This window comes from Physeter macrocephalus, chromosome 11, assembly GCF_002837175.3.
Source record: "Physeter macrocephalus isolate SW-GA chromosome 11, ASM283717v5, whole genome shotgun sequence".
NCBI lineage: Eukaryota > Metazoa > Chordata > Mammalia > Artiodactyla > Physeteridae > Physeter > Physeter macrocephalus.
In genome coordinates this window covers 31,018,138-31,031,948 of record NC_041224.1, presented here as the reverse complement: position 1 = coordinate 31,031,948, position 13,811 = coordinate 31,018,138, and the positions used below count along the sequence as shown (strand labels likewise).

The 13,811-nt window shown below is 46.7% G+C and overlaps 1 protein-coding gene across 4 annotated transcripts in view; it reads left to right on the top strand.

Annotated features, from left to right (window-relative positions):
• The window catches only part of FBH1 (F-box DNA helicase 1), a 52,359-nt gene extending 42,381 nt beyond the window's left edge, over positions 1 to 9,978 (top strand). For 2 of the 4 annotated variants that reach the window (XM_024129607.3, XM_055087843.1), the window contains exons 20-21: positions 4,657 to 4,788; positions 5,272 to 7,243. In XM_024129607.3, the coding sequence (XP_023985375.1) occupies positions 4,657 to 4,788; positions 5,272 to 5,442 (303 nt within the window). In that variant the 3' untranslated portion in view covers positions 5,443 to 7,243. Of the gene's footprint in view, positions 1 to 4,656; positions 4,789 to 5,271; positions 7,246 to 9,621 lie in introns of those variants that run through there. The other 2 variants (XR_003681622.2, XM_028494917.2) reach the window with 2 other exon arrangements.
• Positions 9,979 to 13,811: the final 3,833 nt, after the last annotated feature.

Here is a 13,811-nt window from a genome sequence, read left to right as displayed (position 1 = left end):
GCCGCTCCGCGGCATGTGGGATCCTCCCAGACCGGGGCGCGGACCCGGTTCCCCTGCATCGGCAGGCGGACGCGCAACCACTGCGCCACCAGGGAAGCCCCTGTTTCTAGATTTTTTGATGCTGGCTCTTTATCAGTTTCTAAAGCTCTTTCTCCTTTTTACAGCTGAGTAGTATTCACTGTGTCCATTTATCATGATTTATGTATCTCCTCACTGATGGATATTGGGTTCTTTCCAGTCTTTTGGTTTTAAAACTAATGCCACAATGCATAATCTTATGCACAAGTCATTTTCTGTTTTTGCCAGTGCTTCTTGGGGATACATTTCTATAGTCTAAATTTCTGGGTCAAGGGTAAATGGATGTGTCATTTTTCTAGATATTGCCAAATTCATCACATGGCTTTTATACCCTAGAGTCCCACAGGTTAGTATTAGAGTCTAATAGGCTTTTAAAAACTACCTGGAAGCTTATCAGTTGGTCACTGCATGTATTTTATGGGGAAAATGAATTTTCTCCGTGGAAAAAAGAACACAGACTCTAGAGAAATACTTCCCCCTTACTGAGGCTGGGCTGGGAAAAATCTGTTGGCCCACAGCCGGGCTCTAAGGAAGCCCCGGAAATATGGCCCATTTGCATGACTAGATGTTTCTAAGTCTGAAGGACCTTCCATGAGGACTTCTGCTTTTTCTTTATCGCAGCTGTAATATGAATCAATTTGGGGACATCCTGTTTCAGAAGTGGCTAAGTCTGCCCTCAGCTCATGTGGGATCTTGGAGGCTCTGGAAGGGGGGAGGAGGGTAGTCACTGGAGAAGGTGAAAGCAAGTCGTGCCTGGTGAGGATTTAGAACAAAAGGGAGCCCTTGTTTCCCGCTACCTTATCACCTGTAGGGTGACGAGCCGTCCTGGTCTCCCCTGTAACCAAGAGAAGGGCAGGCAGACTCCTTTTTCTCTGACCCCCTTAGAAAATCTAGGTAAACACCTTTTGTTTCTTTAAGTTTTGAGGAAGCGAGGGGATCATTACATTATTGAATTATTAAATGACATGGAGTTATGCTGGTTGCTCACAGACACTTCTCAGTCTCAGCATCTTGGATTCTGAACCCAGCGCTCATGGGCCTCTCCTTAGAACAGGGCCTGCACAGAGTCAGCACTCAACGCGTGTTTGTGGGATGAGGGACAGCAGCATCCCCTCCTGTTGTGAGGCTTTGCGGGGCTGATTCTACAGATCCGGGTCAGACTGGGTCCTCTACGTGGGGGCTCTGAGACCTCGGCAAGTTACTCATCGCTCTGTACCTCTGTTTCCTAGTCTATACTACTGGCAAAACGGCGATCACTGCATGTCAGAGGAGGCGGTTAGAGAAGGGTTGTGATGAGCTGATGAGATAACTGCATTACAGTCGATTGGGAGAAGCATCGGGTCCTCAAAGACAGCTACTTGTCTTTGAGATGTTGACCTCCAGGGGCAGGGGCCGAGGGAGGCCTGGCATTTAGGAGGAGATTAATAATAAGCAGGACATATAATAGTAAATCATAAAACAGGTAAATATGATTGCATCGAGATGTAAAGCTTCAGTGTAATAAAGAAATAGCTAACATATAGTTAATCTTTAAAAAAAACATTTTTCGTGATGCAGTTGTTGTTTTGCCAGTTTTACTGGTAAGGAAACTGAGGCACAGAGTAGAGTCACTTGCCCAAAGGTGCACTACCCCAAAGCGGGTAGACTGGGCTATGAACTGAGATGAGTCTGCCGGGCCTGTGGCCTTCATCGTGCCGGCTGCTGCTTTGCATGAAGTTAAAAGACCTGTCATGGAGTGGAGGGGACACTTCCCCCATCCGTCCTGCATGTGCTTACTGAGCGCAGCTGTACTCTGGACACAGTGCTGAGGTCGTGGGCACGAGCCAAGCATAACTCTGCCCTCCTTGAGCTTATGTGATTGTGGAAAAGAGGACCCACGCAGTCATAAAGAACCACACATTCCTGAGACACAGGCAACCTAGTGGGTAAATGGGCAAAGGAAGCCCCAGGGGCCAGGGAATCTGTTAAAAAATATATATTTATGCAACCTCCTTGATGGTCAGGGAAATGCAACCTAAAAATGTCCGATGGGTGAGAATGAAGAAGTCTGTCCTTTCAGATTCTGGCCGGGATTGTTGGGGGTGGGCACTGGTTCTCAAAGTGTGGTCAGGGGAACCTTCTGGGAACCTTTCACAATACACACTGTACGTGTACTCCGTGTTCTTCTCATAATACTGGGTAGTTACTTGCCCTTTTCCCTCAGTGCTCTCACAAGTGTACAGTGAAGTTTTCCAGAGGCCACATGGCATGTCGTCACCACAGATTGAACCCAGAGGCAGAGATGGGAGCCCAGTTGCCTTCTTTTAAGCCAGACATGAAAGAGATTTGCAAAAATGTATAGCAAGCTACTCTTCTCGTTAAAGTTTTTTTTTTTTAATAAAAACCCTGCAATTATTTGAGCCATTATTTAAGTGTTACAGGCAGTAGAACACAACGCCTAATTGACATATTAGCTGTCCAGTCTGTTTATTTACTTTTATTGAGCTGATTTGTTTTCATGGTACCCTTTGTTTTTTTTTTCTTTTTTGGCCACACTGCACGGCATGTGGGATCTTAGTTCCCCAACCAGGGATTGAACTCGTGCCCCCTGCATTGGAAGGCAGAGTGTTAACCACTGGACTGCTGGGGAAGTCCCTTAAGGTTTTTTTTAATACAGTTGTTTTTCATAAAAATATACAGGTTAACATATGATAGGTTTATTATGTTATGTTTTAAATGAATTAATAAACACTTAAAAGCCTTTGGGACTTCCCTGGTGGTGCAGTGGTTAAGACTCCAGGCTCCCAATGCAGGGGGCCTGGGTTCGATCCCTGGTCAGGGAGCTAGATCCCACATGCGTGCCGCAACTAAGAGTTCGCATGCGTCAACTAAGGAACCCATGAGCTGCAACTGAGACCCGGCACAACCAAAAAACAAAAGTTTAAATTTCTAATCAGGTAAACATTAATAGCTATAACTCATGGAAGCAATACTTCTTTGGAGCCTTTAATGTTTATTAGTGTAAAGGAGTCCCGAGACCAAAATGTTTGAAAACCGCTGCTCTGCAGCAGTGTTTTTCCAGCTGTAGATTGCAATTTATTAACGATTTAGGAACCTAGTTAGTGGGTTATGATGATCTTTTAAAAAAAAAAAAGAAAGGGAAGTGGAGTAAAGTCTAAAGGAGGAATCAGTCCACAGCATGTGAGGTTACATACTATTTTGTGAAACTGATTTCAGTCTTTCACACATGCATGTGTGTGTATGTAGAATTGTAATGCTGAGTGGGTTTCTTGGTGTGGATTGGGGTCAGAAAAGGTAGAAAGCCCTGGAGGACCTCTTACATGTGTAGGCGGGGAATCATGTACAAGGATGTTCATTGCTGCGTTGTTGGAAATAATTTGGTAACAACATCAGTCTCCACACAAAGGAACTGTCTTAATAAAATGTGGGAGAGTGAGATGATTGAATCCTGTATAGCACTTAAAAGAAATGTACTAGATGAGAAGCAAACTAACAGTATAACACTTACGTAAATAAATACCTATAAGATGACACCTTATGTTCTTAGAAATATACGTTAAGTGTAAAGCCGGTTCAGGATGGGTTGGAAAGGATGCATGCCAGATTCATGATGCTGCTTTCCCCTAGGGAGGGAATGTGATGAAAGATGGGCAAAGGGGACTCCAAGAAAATCTCTAATTTTATTTTAGAAAGGATTTCCCACAGTTAGATTGGGAACACTAGTGTTTATTTATTTTCTGTTCTTTCCTAAAGCAGGTAGCCAGATCCTGAAAGAGAGAAAAACCACATAAATCAGAACCTTGGACACGGATTTTGCAAAAATTGAATAAATAGCCAGTTGTAATCCAAAAAACCATGAAATCATAATTATTTTGTCAGCAAGTATTTGCAGTCTTACTGGTTTGCCAGAACCTTGTTAACCTCCTGTGGGGCAGCAGCAGACCAGACCCCGGTCCCGGTTCTCGTGGCATTTCCCGTCTGGCGTTTGATCTGGGTGCCCGCTGTGTGCAGCCGCTGAGCACTTAGCTCTCGGTGCTGTGTGTCTTCCTCACAACAGCCGGGTGAAGTGGGTGCTGGCTTCTGTGCATTTTACAGATGGAGAAACTGGGGCTTAGAGAGGTTGAGTGTTTGCCCCCTAGGACAGCCAAAGGCTCGCGAGATGGTAATGGGTAGGACTGATGTGGGCAGGTCTTTTAAGCTCATCTGGGCTGTAAAGAGAATATACAAGTCATCCTTAATGATTCAGGGACAGGTCAGCCTAAGATAAAATCCAGAAATAGTCCTGAAATATCACAGCCAACAGTTTCACATTTGTCCATTAAACCTTTCTTTTTTAAACTGGCCGTTTTAGCAAGAATCCAGCTAAACTGGGTCCAGCTGTGAGTGTTCTCTTGGAGACGGTGTTACAGGCAGGAAGACGGTAGAGAAATGGAGGGAAGATGCAGGGGTCAGTGCTCTTCTCATTCCGGGACTTGTGCAAGGTCTACAGAGTGTTGACAGCCCTCAGCTGTTGGGGTGTCCAAGTAGGAAGTGGCAGAGGCATTGCTGTGACTCTGGTCCTCACTCTTTCCTTCCCAGGAGTACTTCTTGCAAGCAGAGCTGACGAGTAATGTTTTGAAGACAGGTGTGGTCCGCTGCTGCGTGGGGCAGTGCAGCAATGCCATCCCCATGGACACTGTGCTCACCATGCGGAAGCTGCCCATCACCTATGTACGTGTCTCGGCTGCGACCTCTGCTCTCCGTAGGATTTAGTTCAGTCGTCTGCGTGCCCATCTGGGTTGTGGCTGAGGGAGGTGAAGGGGAAGCTCATCCGATCCTTCCATGAGGAAGGCCCGGAGGTGTCCAGAGGGCCTCAGTGTCACAGATGCTGGACACAGTGGGGCCAGGCTGGGTGACCACAGTCTGGGAGGTGGGCTTGTGTGGACACTCAGGTGAGGACTATTTACCTGGGGGCCCAGTTAGGTTTTTCTTGGCTCTTCATCCCTTGCCTTGATACGTTCTGGGGGATTTGATAGAGCAGAGTCCACCCTGGGCGCTTGTGCTGGGGGAGGTACAGCCTCAGGGCCACACGGGCGTGTCTGAAAGCATCAGTCTTGATGGCAGCGCTGGTGGTGGTTGGTTCACGCTTCTTGGTGGGAAACGCTTGCCCTTCAATTGTTCCCCCTGCTCCCTTTTTCTCATCCCGCCCTGCAGAGCAACAGGAAGGAAAACAAGGGTGGGTACCTGTGCCACTCATGCGCGGAGCAGCGCATTGGGCCGCTGGCCTTCCTGACTGCCTCCCCCGAGCAGGTGCGCGCTATGGACCGCACTGTGGAGAACATCGTGCTGCCCCGGCATGAGGCCCTGCTCTTCCTCGTCTTCTGAGGTGTAGGGAGCTCTCTCCTCCGGCCAGGATGCTGGGCAGACAGACTCCTGCCTCCGTGGACGGCGGCATGGGGGGCTTCCTCCCCGAGACCGGACTCACAGAGCATCTTCCGAGGAAGATGAAGCCGACTGGAGCTGGACTTGCCGTGTCTCCACCCCTGGAGGTAGCCAGACCCCACTGCCCCTCCTCCATGCCAGCAGGCCCGGGATGCAGGGGATGGTCTTTTGATAAAAAAAAAAAAAAAGAAAAAAAAAAAGAAAAATTATGTATTTAAACTTTTATTACAAGGTTTCGATTAAACAGGCATTGTAGCACTGACGTTCCACTGTGTGACGGCCCCTGCCTTCGGCCCTGCTTTTTCTGGACCTTCTCCTTTTCTCCTCTTACTCTTTTCAAAGCTCTGTAACTGTTCACAGTGCACACCAAGCAGAGTAGGAGGCTTACTGTCCAGGGTGACAACTAATGCATCAAAAATGAGATTTTTCGTGCTGTGGGGAATCACACATGTATAAGACACAGGGTGCGCCTTTGTCATCACGGGGTTCACAGCCTGAACAGGGAGGCAACATGACATATAACAAGACAAGTACAAAGTGACACTAGCTAGACACCTTGTGTTCCCACAGGTAGAACGGAAGACCAGAAATACCTGAGAGGGAGGCGGAGTAGGCCAGCCACGTTGTGGGGGAGACAGGAGCAGGTGGAGATGGGCAGCTGGTACCTAGTTCACTGCCTGGGGGTGCTGGGTGGATGTCGTAATAAAGCTGTTCTTATAGAGACCAGCGGAAAAACCCACGTCGCTTAGCCGTACATGGATCTGGTTTTTTACATTTTTGCCATGCAGCACTTCAGGGATGCAGATGGCAGGTGAGGGCATTGCCCAGAGAGTTCACCAGCTAGTGTCTGAGCCCAGTCAGCGGAGTGGAGAGCAGACTCCTAGCCTCATTGTTGCGGCCGCCCCTAACCTCTCCCACGTCAGGCCTCTAGTGGAGTTTAGCGAGCAGGCCGGTGAGTAAAGCAAGGGTGCTGTTGGATCGGGCTGGGGTGCTTGGAAAGAGTGAGGGGCACGTTAACGTCTGCATATGGCAGAGAATTCACAGAACGGTCCCTGAAGACAGAGGTGGGACGGGGTGTTTTGATATGCTCCGCCAGCATTCCTGGCCTGGCCTCGCCTCATTTGGTGCTTTTGGTTAACTCAGAGCAGAACAGCACGTGAAAGGAAATGGTTTGGATTTGGAGGTCACAGTGCTCAGAGTCGTTCAGAAGAGGGGTTTGTGGGGGTGGGTGGCAAGAGGGGCCTTGAACACGTTTTCTGGAAATCTGCTTTTACCAACCAGAGAGGAAGCAACTTATTTATTGGGGAGAAGTCATGAATTCTGTAGGCCTTCTCAGAGCACCGGATGTGGGGCAGGGCCCTGGTCGCGGGCGTCTGCAGTCAGCCGTGGTCCTGACTCGGAGAGGTGACAGTAAGAGGTGTGATGGGTGTGGGGTGTTTGAAGGTGGGCTGCTCGGGTGTGGGGCAGAGGGCGTCCAGAGAGGGGGCTGCACTGCTGCTCTGGGGCGGGAGGGGTGTCTCTCTCAGAGGGGAGGTCGGAGGACCACCAAAGCGGGTGGTGTTGGAGCTGTTTTTAATAACGGGGTGAGTCGTTAGCTATTAAAGAAGAAAAGAATATTCTAGAAAGAAGGAACAGTATGACGGTGTTGGTGGTCATGGCACTACCAGGGCAAAATGTCAGCACTAGTATTTTGGTACTTATTTAAAAGATAATAGGATCCAGGAATTGATGCTGGTACTTTATTTTTTAAGTGTTAAGAATTTCTAAAAAATCAGTAACATCAAATGGTTGGTGTGTTTCAAATAGAAAAACAATTTTTAAATACACAGTAAAAATAGAAATGTTATTTATTTTAGTTTCTTATCAGTAATCAGTTTAAGATAGAAATTCCTATATAAAACTTACGATTTTGTTAAATATACTTATAAAGTTAATTATATTCTATTTATTTTTATTAAAATTTTTTTATTGAAGTGTAGTTGATTTACAATATTAGTTTCAGGTGTACAACATAGTGATTTAATATTTTTATAGATATACTCCATTTAAAGTTTTTAAAAATGGTTATATTTCCCTGTGCTGTACAATATATCTTTGTTGCTTATCTATTTTATACATAGTAGTTTGCATCTCTTAATCCCATACCCTTATCTATAAGTGTTAAATATCCATTATCACTTTAATATAAGTGATTAGATGGAAAGAGTAAAAGCATTATTCAAAAATGTAAGCTAAACACTACATGAAAATGAAAATCTTTTAGATCTTTTCTAAGGTATAGTCTTTAAAATATGGGGCTTCCATGATTTCATTTAGTTGTTAATGTATTTTTGTGCACAGTTTTCTGTAGAAGTTTTGTTTTTACACCACGTAAATTGGGAGAAAAAATAATTATAAGCTAGTTCCAAATATTTTTCTTTGGTTCATTAATTTTTAAATAATTCCTCTTATTTGATAACTTAGAGGAGTTCTTTTTTCAGTTGTTTAAGAATGTGCAGTCTACTGATAGCAAGTTCTAGTTTTTTTGTTTCAAAGTTAGGATTTCTGATTTGTCTCTGTCTTTGACTTTATCGTGTATATAGAGGTTCTGATGCAGAGTTACTCACATAAAAACAAATTCTGTTATGTCATAATCCATTTGTTTAGAAGGTATTTGAAATAAAATAAAAATTATTCTTGGAATAGAAGTGTTAAAATATCATAGTGCATTGTACACTATGCATTAGTTTTTCCTTTCACATAATTATTCTCAAAACGTATTTCAGATTTTAGATTTTTTAAAAACTAGGTGATAGTATTTGACCAACCTGAAATATTGGCATAGAGAAATTTTAAAATGTCACAGAACATCAGCACCTGAAATTGCATTCACTAAAGGTACGCCACTGTAGGAAAGGCTTGGGGAAATGAGATGTGTGTGGCTGGAGAATGTATATAGTAGGAGCCAGCTAGCAAGGGCCAGGTAACAAAGGGCCCTGGACACGAAGGAGTTTGGGTGGTATCCTCAAAGATTATGAGTCAATGAGAGATTTTAAGACATCAGATTTTGTTTTCAGGAAGAACATTCCAGCTGTAGATTGGAGGATGTTTTAAGAAGGTCAGATCAATTAAGAGGCTCAGAGTTGTGATCTCTGCAAGAAATGACAACTGCTGGGCCTGGACCAAGACAGGCAAAATGGGTCTGGTGAGGAAGGGATGGATGTAGGTGAGTGGTCCTCAGAGTGTGGCCCCAGGTGAGCAGCGTCAGCATCCCTTGGGAGCTTGATAGAAATGCACATTCTGTTCTGCACCCACATCTACTGGATCAGAACCCATGCGACAGGCCCAGCAGCTGCCATTTAACCAGCCCTACAGTGATTCTGATACACACTGAATTCTGAGAACTTCTGCTCTCAGGATTAAAAGGTAGAATCAGTAGGACTTAGTGCTTCAGTGGGAGTCGGTGATAGGAATCCCGATGGGACCCCCGGTCTTCTGGCCTGTTTTCAGGGTGGGTGAGGGTACCCATCGTTGGGACAGAAAACATAGGATGTGGTAGGTTTGTATAAAAACAGTGATGGGTTTGGTTTTGACATGTTGAGTTTGGGTGCTTATGAGAAACCCAGGTAGATTTGTCCTGGAGGCTGTTGGGGAAACAGGTGTGTACATCAGCAGACCGGTTTGGGCTGGAAGCAGAGGGTTTAGAGCTGTCATGTGTAAGTGGTGGGTGAGGTAGATCAGTGTAGGGGTCTCTGAGCTCACCCCAGCATAGGGTCCAGCATAGGGTCCAGAGAGAAAAGAGCAGAGGACAACCAGGTTTGGGAGGAAAAAGGAAGAGGATTCTGTGAAGGAAGTGACAGCTAGTTCCAAAAGATAGAGCTGCCGCTGAATTCAGGAGAGGAAGGGGTTTAAGCAGGAGTGGGCTTCAGCATCCAGCACTGTCCAGACCGAGGGGAATGAAGGTACAGAGCCAGAGGTGACGGTGTTAGTGTGGTCAGTTTCAGTGAGGCCATGAGCCAGACCGTGGGGGCTAAAATGTGGGTGGGGTGCTTCTGGTAACTGGATGGACCAAACATACGTATGTACTTCGGTTGCTTCCTGAAACCATACTCCAGTGATGATAAATAGGATTCTTTTTTTAAGGCATAAACCTGTTAGGACAGAGACAACATGGAGGAGGTGACAGCCACAAGATTCTGGAGGTTGGAAGGCAGATGAGTGATAACTGACAGCTCACCTGAGAAAACTGAACCCTGAGCCCAAGAACTCTGAAAAGAGGTGGGACTCGATGGCACCGGGAACCAATGGAAGTAGGGGTAAAGGTGGAGCTGGGAACAGTGGCAGAGAGTTTGTTTAAAAGCCAGTTAAATCCTCATGTTCTTCCTGTTCTGTATAACTGGGCAGCGTCTCATCCTCAGCCCTGGCAGAATCCAGAGGTTTTATCTCTGGGGAGGATGATATCGAGGAGCATCTCATGTAAGAGACCAGGCAGAGCTGAAGGCAGGGGCTGTAGTGAACACAAGGCTGTTGGCCTTAGTGAGCTCGTGCTGCTTCAGCGGAAGACTTGTAAACCACAGACACTGACTCGTCACAGGTCTGGAGGCTGGGAGTGAGATCAAGGTGCTGGTGTGTGTTTTGTCTGCTGAGGACCTGCTTCCTGGTTCATAGACCTGGTCTTCTCACTGTGTCCTCATGTGGAGGAAGGGGTGAGAGAGCTCTCTCGGGTCCCTTTTATAAGGACACTAATCCCATCATGGGGCCTCCACCCTTATGACCTCACAAAGGTCCCCTAAGACCATAACCTTGGGGAGTTAGGAGTCAACATTCTAGTTTGATACACATATGCACACATGCACACACGTGCACATGCTTTACGTGGGAAATTGACAGCTCCTTCTCTAGGGAGTATAACCAGCTTTAGCAGAAACACCGACAGTGACGTAGAGTTTCCATAGGTGACTGGCCAACCAGAGCACCCACCATCTTCAGACCCCACCTAAGTGCGCAGAGTTTCAAACAGGATTTTAGTGCTCAACTCTTATTAAATAGGAGCAGCAAACCAACCAGATGTGGATCGCCAGCTATTTGAAAAGAGCTCCAAAATGAAGGTTGGATATCAAAACGAACAGAAAAGAATCAAATTGAAAGAAACGGTCTGTGCAGGGAAAAGAAAACATCTAAATTTCTTAAATATATTCAGAGAATAAGAGAAGATAGTGCATCCATGAAGCAGCAGGACCAAGTGTGTGTGTGTGTGTGTGTGTGTGTGTGTGTGTGTGTGTGTGTGTGTGTGTGTGTGTGTGTGTATTTGGAGACAAAATTAAAAGTATAAAATAAAAAACCAGTAGAGTTGTTGAAAGAATTAAGTTGAAAAAATATCCAGGAAGTTGAGCAGAAACAAAGACTGAAAAAAGGAGGGACTTCCCTGGTGGCGCAGTGGTTAAGAATCCACCTGCCAATGCAGGGGACACTGGTTCGAGCCCTGGTCCGGGAAGATCCCACATGCCACAGAGCAACTAAGCCTGTGCGCCACAATGACTGAGCCTGTGCTCTAGAGCCCGCGAGCCAAAACTACTGAGCTTGCATGCCAGAACTGTTGAAGCCCGCGCACCGTAATGAAGAGGAGCCCCTGCTCGCCGCAACTAGAGAATGACGGCGTGCAGCAACGAAGACCCAATGCAGCCAAAAATAAATAAAATTTTTTAAAAAAAGAATTGTACCAATTAAAAAAAAAAGGGAGAACAGTAGTCAGAACCACTTTAAGAGGTTGAGCATTGGGACGCCAAAGGAGTTTCAGGAAGAGAAAGCAGGCTGGAAAAATTTATTTTTAATCATGAAAAATTACCCAGAACTGAATATGAGGTTCCAGGTTGAAATGCTTATAAAATGTATGAAGGTGAACCTCCGGCAAGTCCATTGTGGTGGAGTTTCAGGAACAGTAGAGACAAAGATCGTATAGGCTACCAGAAAGAAGAATGTCATTCATCTACGTACAAAAGTCCAGGAATGAAAAAGTCTTCAGATTATGCAATCCCCGCCCTGTGGAGCTGCACCTTCAAAACCCGGGGGAAGTGATTTCCAACCTAGAATCCCAAACCCAGCCAAAGGACAAATAGAACAAAGGCACTTACTCACGTAAAAATGTCATTCACCATGCCGCCTTCCTCAGGAAGCTAAAGGAGGATTGAATTACAGCAAAGTCAAGGGCCAATCAAGAATGAGGAGGACCTTCCCCAGGAAACATGGAGCTCGACCCAGGAGGTGGGTGACACCTGGGCAGGATATTTAGTAAAGGGCTCTTGTGTGCCCTGGAGTTAGTGAGGAACACATAGAAAACGAAGCAAATGGGGTGGGGAAACAAGGCGATTATTAAGTCTTCAATAGTTGAAGGGGATATGTTGTACAGGGGAGAGAAAGTGACCAGGGTTTACCACCCAGCTCAGCTGCACATAATCTTCATAGTGTTAATAGTGTCCACACGTGCCCGTCGGCAGGGAGGTGTGTAATGGTGGTGAGAAGGGGAGGCTCCATCTTCTTCTTCCACAGTAGGAAGTCAGTTATGATGCCTGAAACCTAAAAACAGAAGTCACTGGGAGCTTATTACTTGCAGATCCAGAGATACACACCCAAACAATCAGCTACAAGGTTTTGAATTGCTTTCCTTTTGGGAGGGGAGGTGAGGTGCTTTCTGGTAGGGGACTGTATGTAACTACTGACTTCATCTCTGTGCCGGGTGATCAACTTCGAGAACACGAGTGGGAGGTGGAGAAACTGACACCGTCCATGTGGACGAGTGTCAGGAAGCGAGGCTGGAAGAGGTGAGGTGTCGGGGAGGGGACTAGGAAATCTGGAGTGGAAAATAACAGCAAAGATGAGCTAGGGAAGACACAGGTCGTTGATGGGTTGGGACCTGAAATATAAAGGAAACCAGGTCAGTGCACAGGTAAGTGATGAGGTGTAAGTTCAGGTGGCTCCCAGCCGGTTATTTTATTTTTAGTGAAGTCACAGGTAACGTCTTGCAGAGGGAGTGTGGAATGTCTGGAGCAGGTGTCAACAGGTGGAAGCACCCACCCCACTGAGATAAGCACCGAGCTTTCAGTTGATGGAGAAGACAAGGGGTTAGAGTTACTAAAATACAGTTTACTAAACACGAACGTGGACGGAAGTACGAGGTCCCGTGTGGGAGATGGTCGGGTGTTGCAGGCCCGACCTGCTCCTGCGGTGGCGGCAGGCCTGCCTTCGCGCCGACTACCTGGGCTAACACAGGACTCAGGCACCTCTCCCATCACACCGCTGTGGTTAATGCTTTCCCTCAAGCCTCGTCGTTTCCATCAGTCCTTCCTAGTCACCCTGAGCCTCTGGGCTTTTAAGAATGTGGTGTAGACCCCACCCCAACCGGGTCCCCCCGTCGCCCTACCCCGCTCAGTAAATGGCACCACTGCAAGTTCTTCTGACGTTTCCTCTGAACTATCTCAAGTCCACCCGTTTCTCTCCATCCTCTGACCCTTGGACCAGGTCTCTGTCTCGTCCCACCTGGCCTGTGCCAGCATCCTCAGCTGCTCTGCACGTCTCCTCTGGCCCCTCCCTTCCCTTCTCCACGTGGAAGGACATGTCTTTTTGTTGTTTTTGTCGTTGTGTTGTTGGCTGTGCTGTCTGGCTTGTGGGATCTTAGTTCCCCGACCAGGGATGGAACCCGGGCCCTCGGCAGTGAGAGCGTGGAGTCCTAACTGCTGGACCGCCAGGGAAGTCCCAGGACACGTAGTCTTAAAGTGAAGACTAAATTATGTCACCGTCCTGCTTAAAACCTTGCAGGGGTTTCTCGCTGCAATCAGACCATCAGTCTAACTCGGGCTGCAAACAGATGGGTCCTCTTTGCAAAGCCTATTTATCTGCTCTGCCTTCACCCAAGGTCATCCTTTAAAGAACCTACCCAGGGCCTCAAGAAGTAGCCGGCAGGACTCAACATCCTGGATTGTATTTTTCCTTTTTTAAATGTCCAATTCAATGGTCCTGGATTTTTTTTATGTAATCATTTTCCTAGTATTACGTTTTCTTGATCTGGAGCCCGTGGCAGAAAAGGTAACATTCTAATGAGTGGTTCGGAGCTGCATGAGGAAGGGCCATTGGCTTCCTGGCCTGAGGTGGAGGAACCTCACTGTCCTGTCCTCCCCCTCTGCTCAGCCCGTTTCACATCTCAGGGTAACTTACACCATCCCCACTTTGTGTTACCAAATTCAGTATCAGGACACTTGGTGCCGTGAGTCCCCCAGACAGAAGCTCTAAAGGGCGTAGAACAGGAAATGTGACGGTTTTGCAGAGGGCAGGCCGTTTCT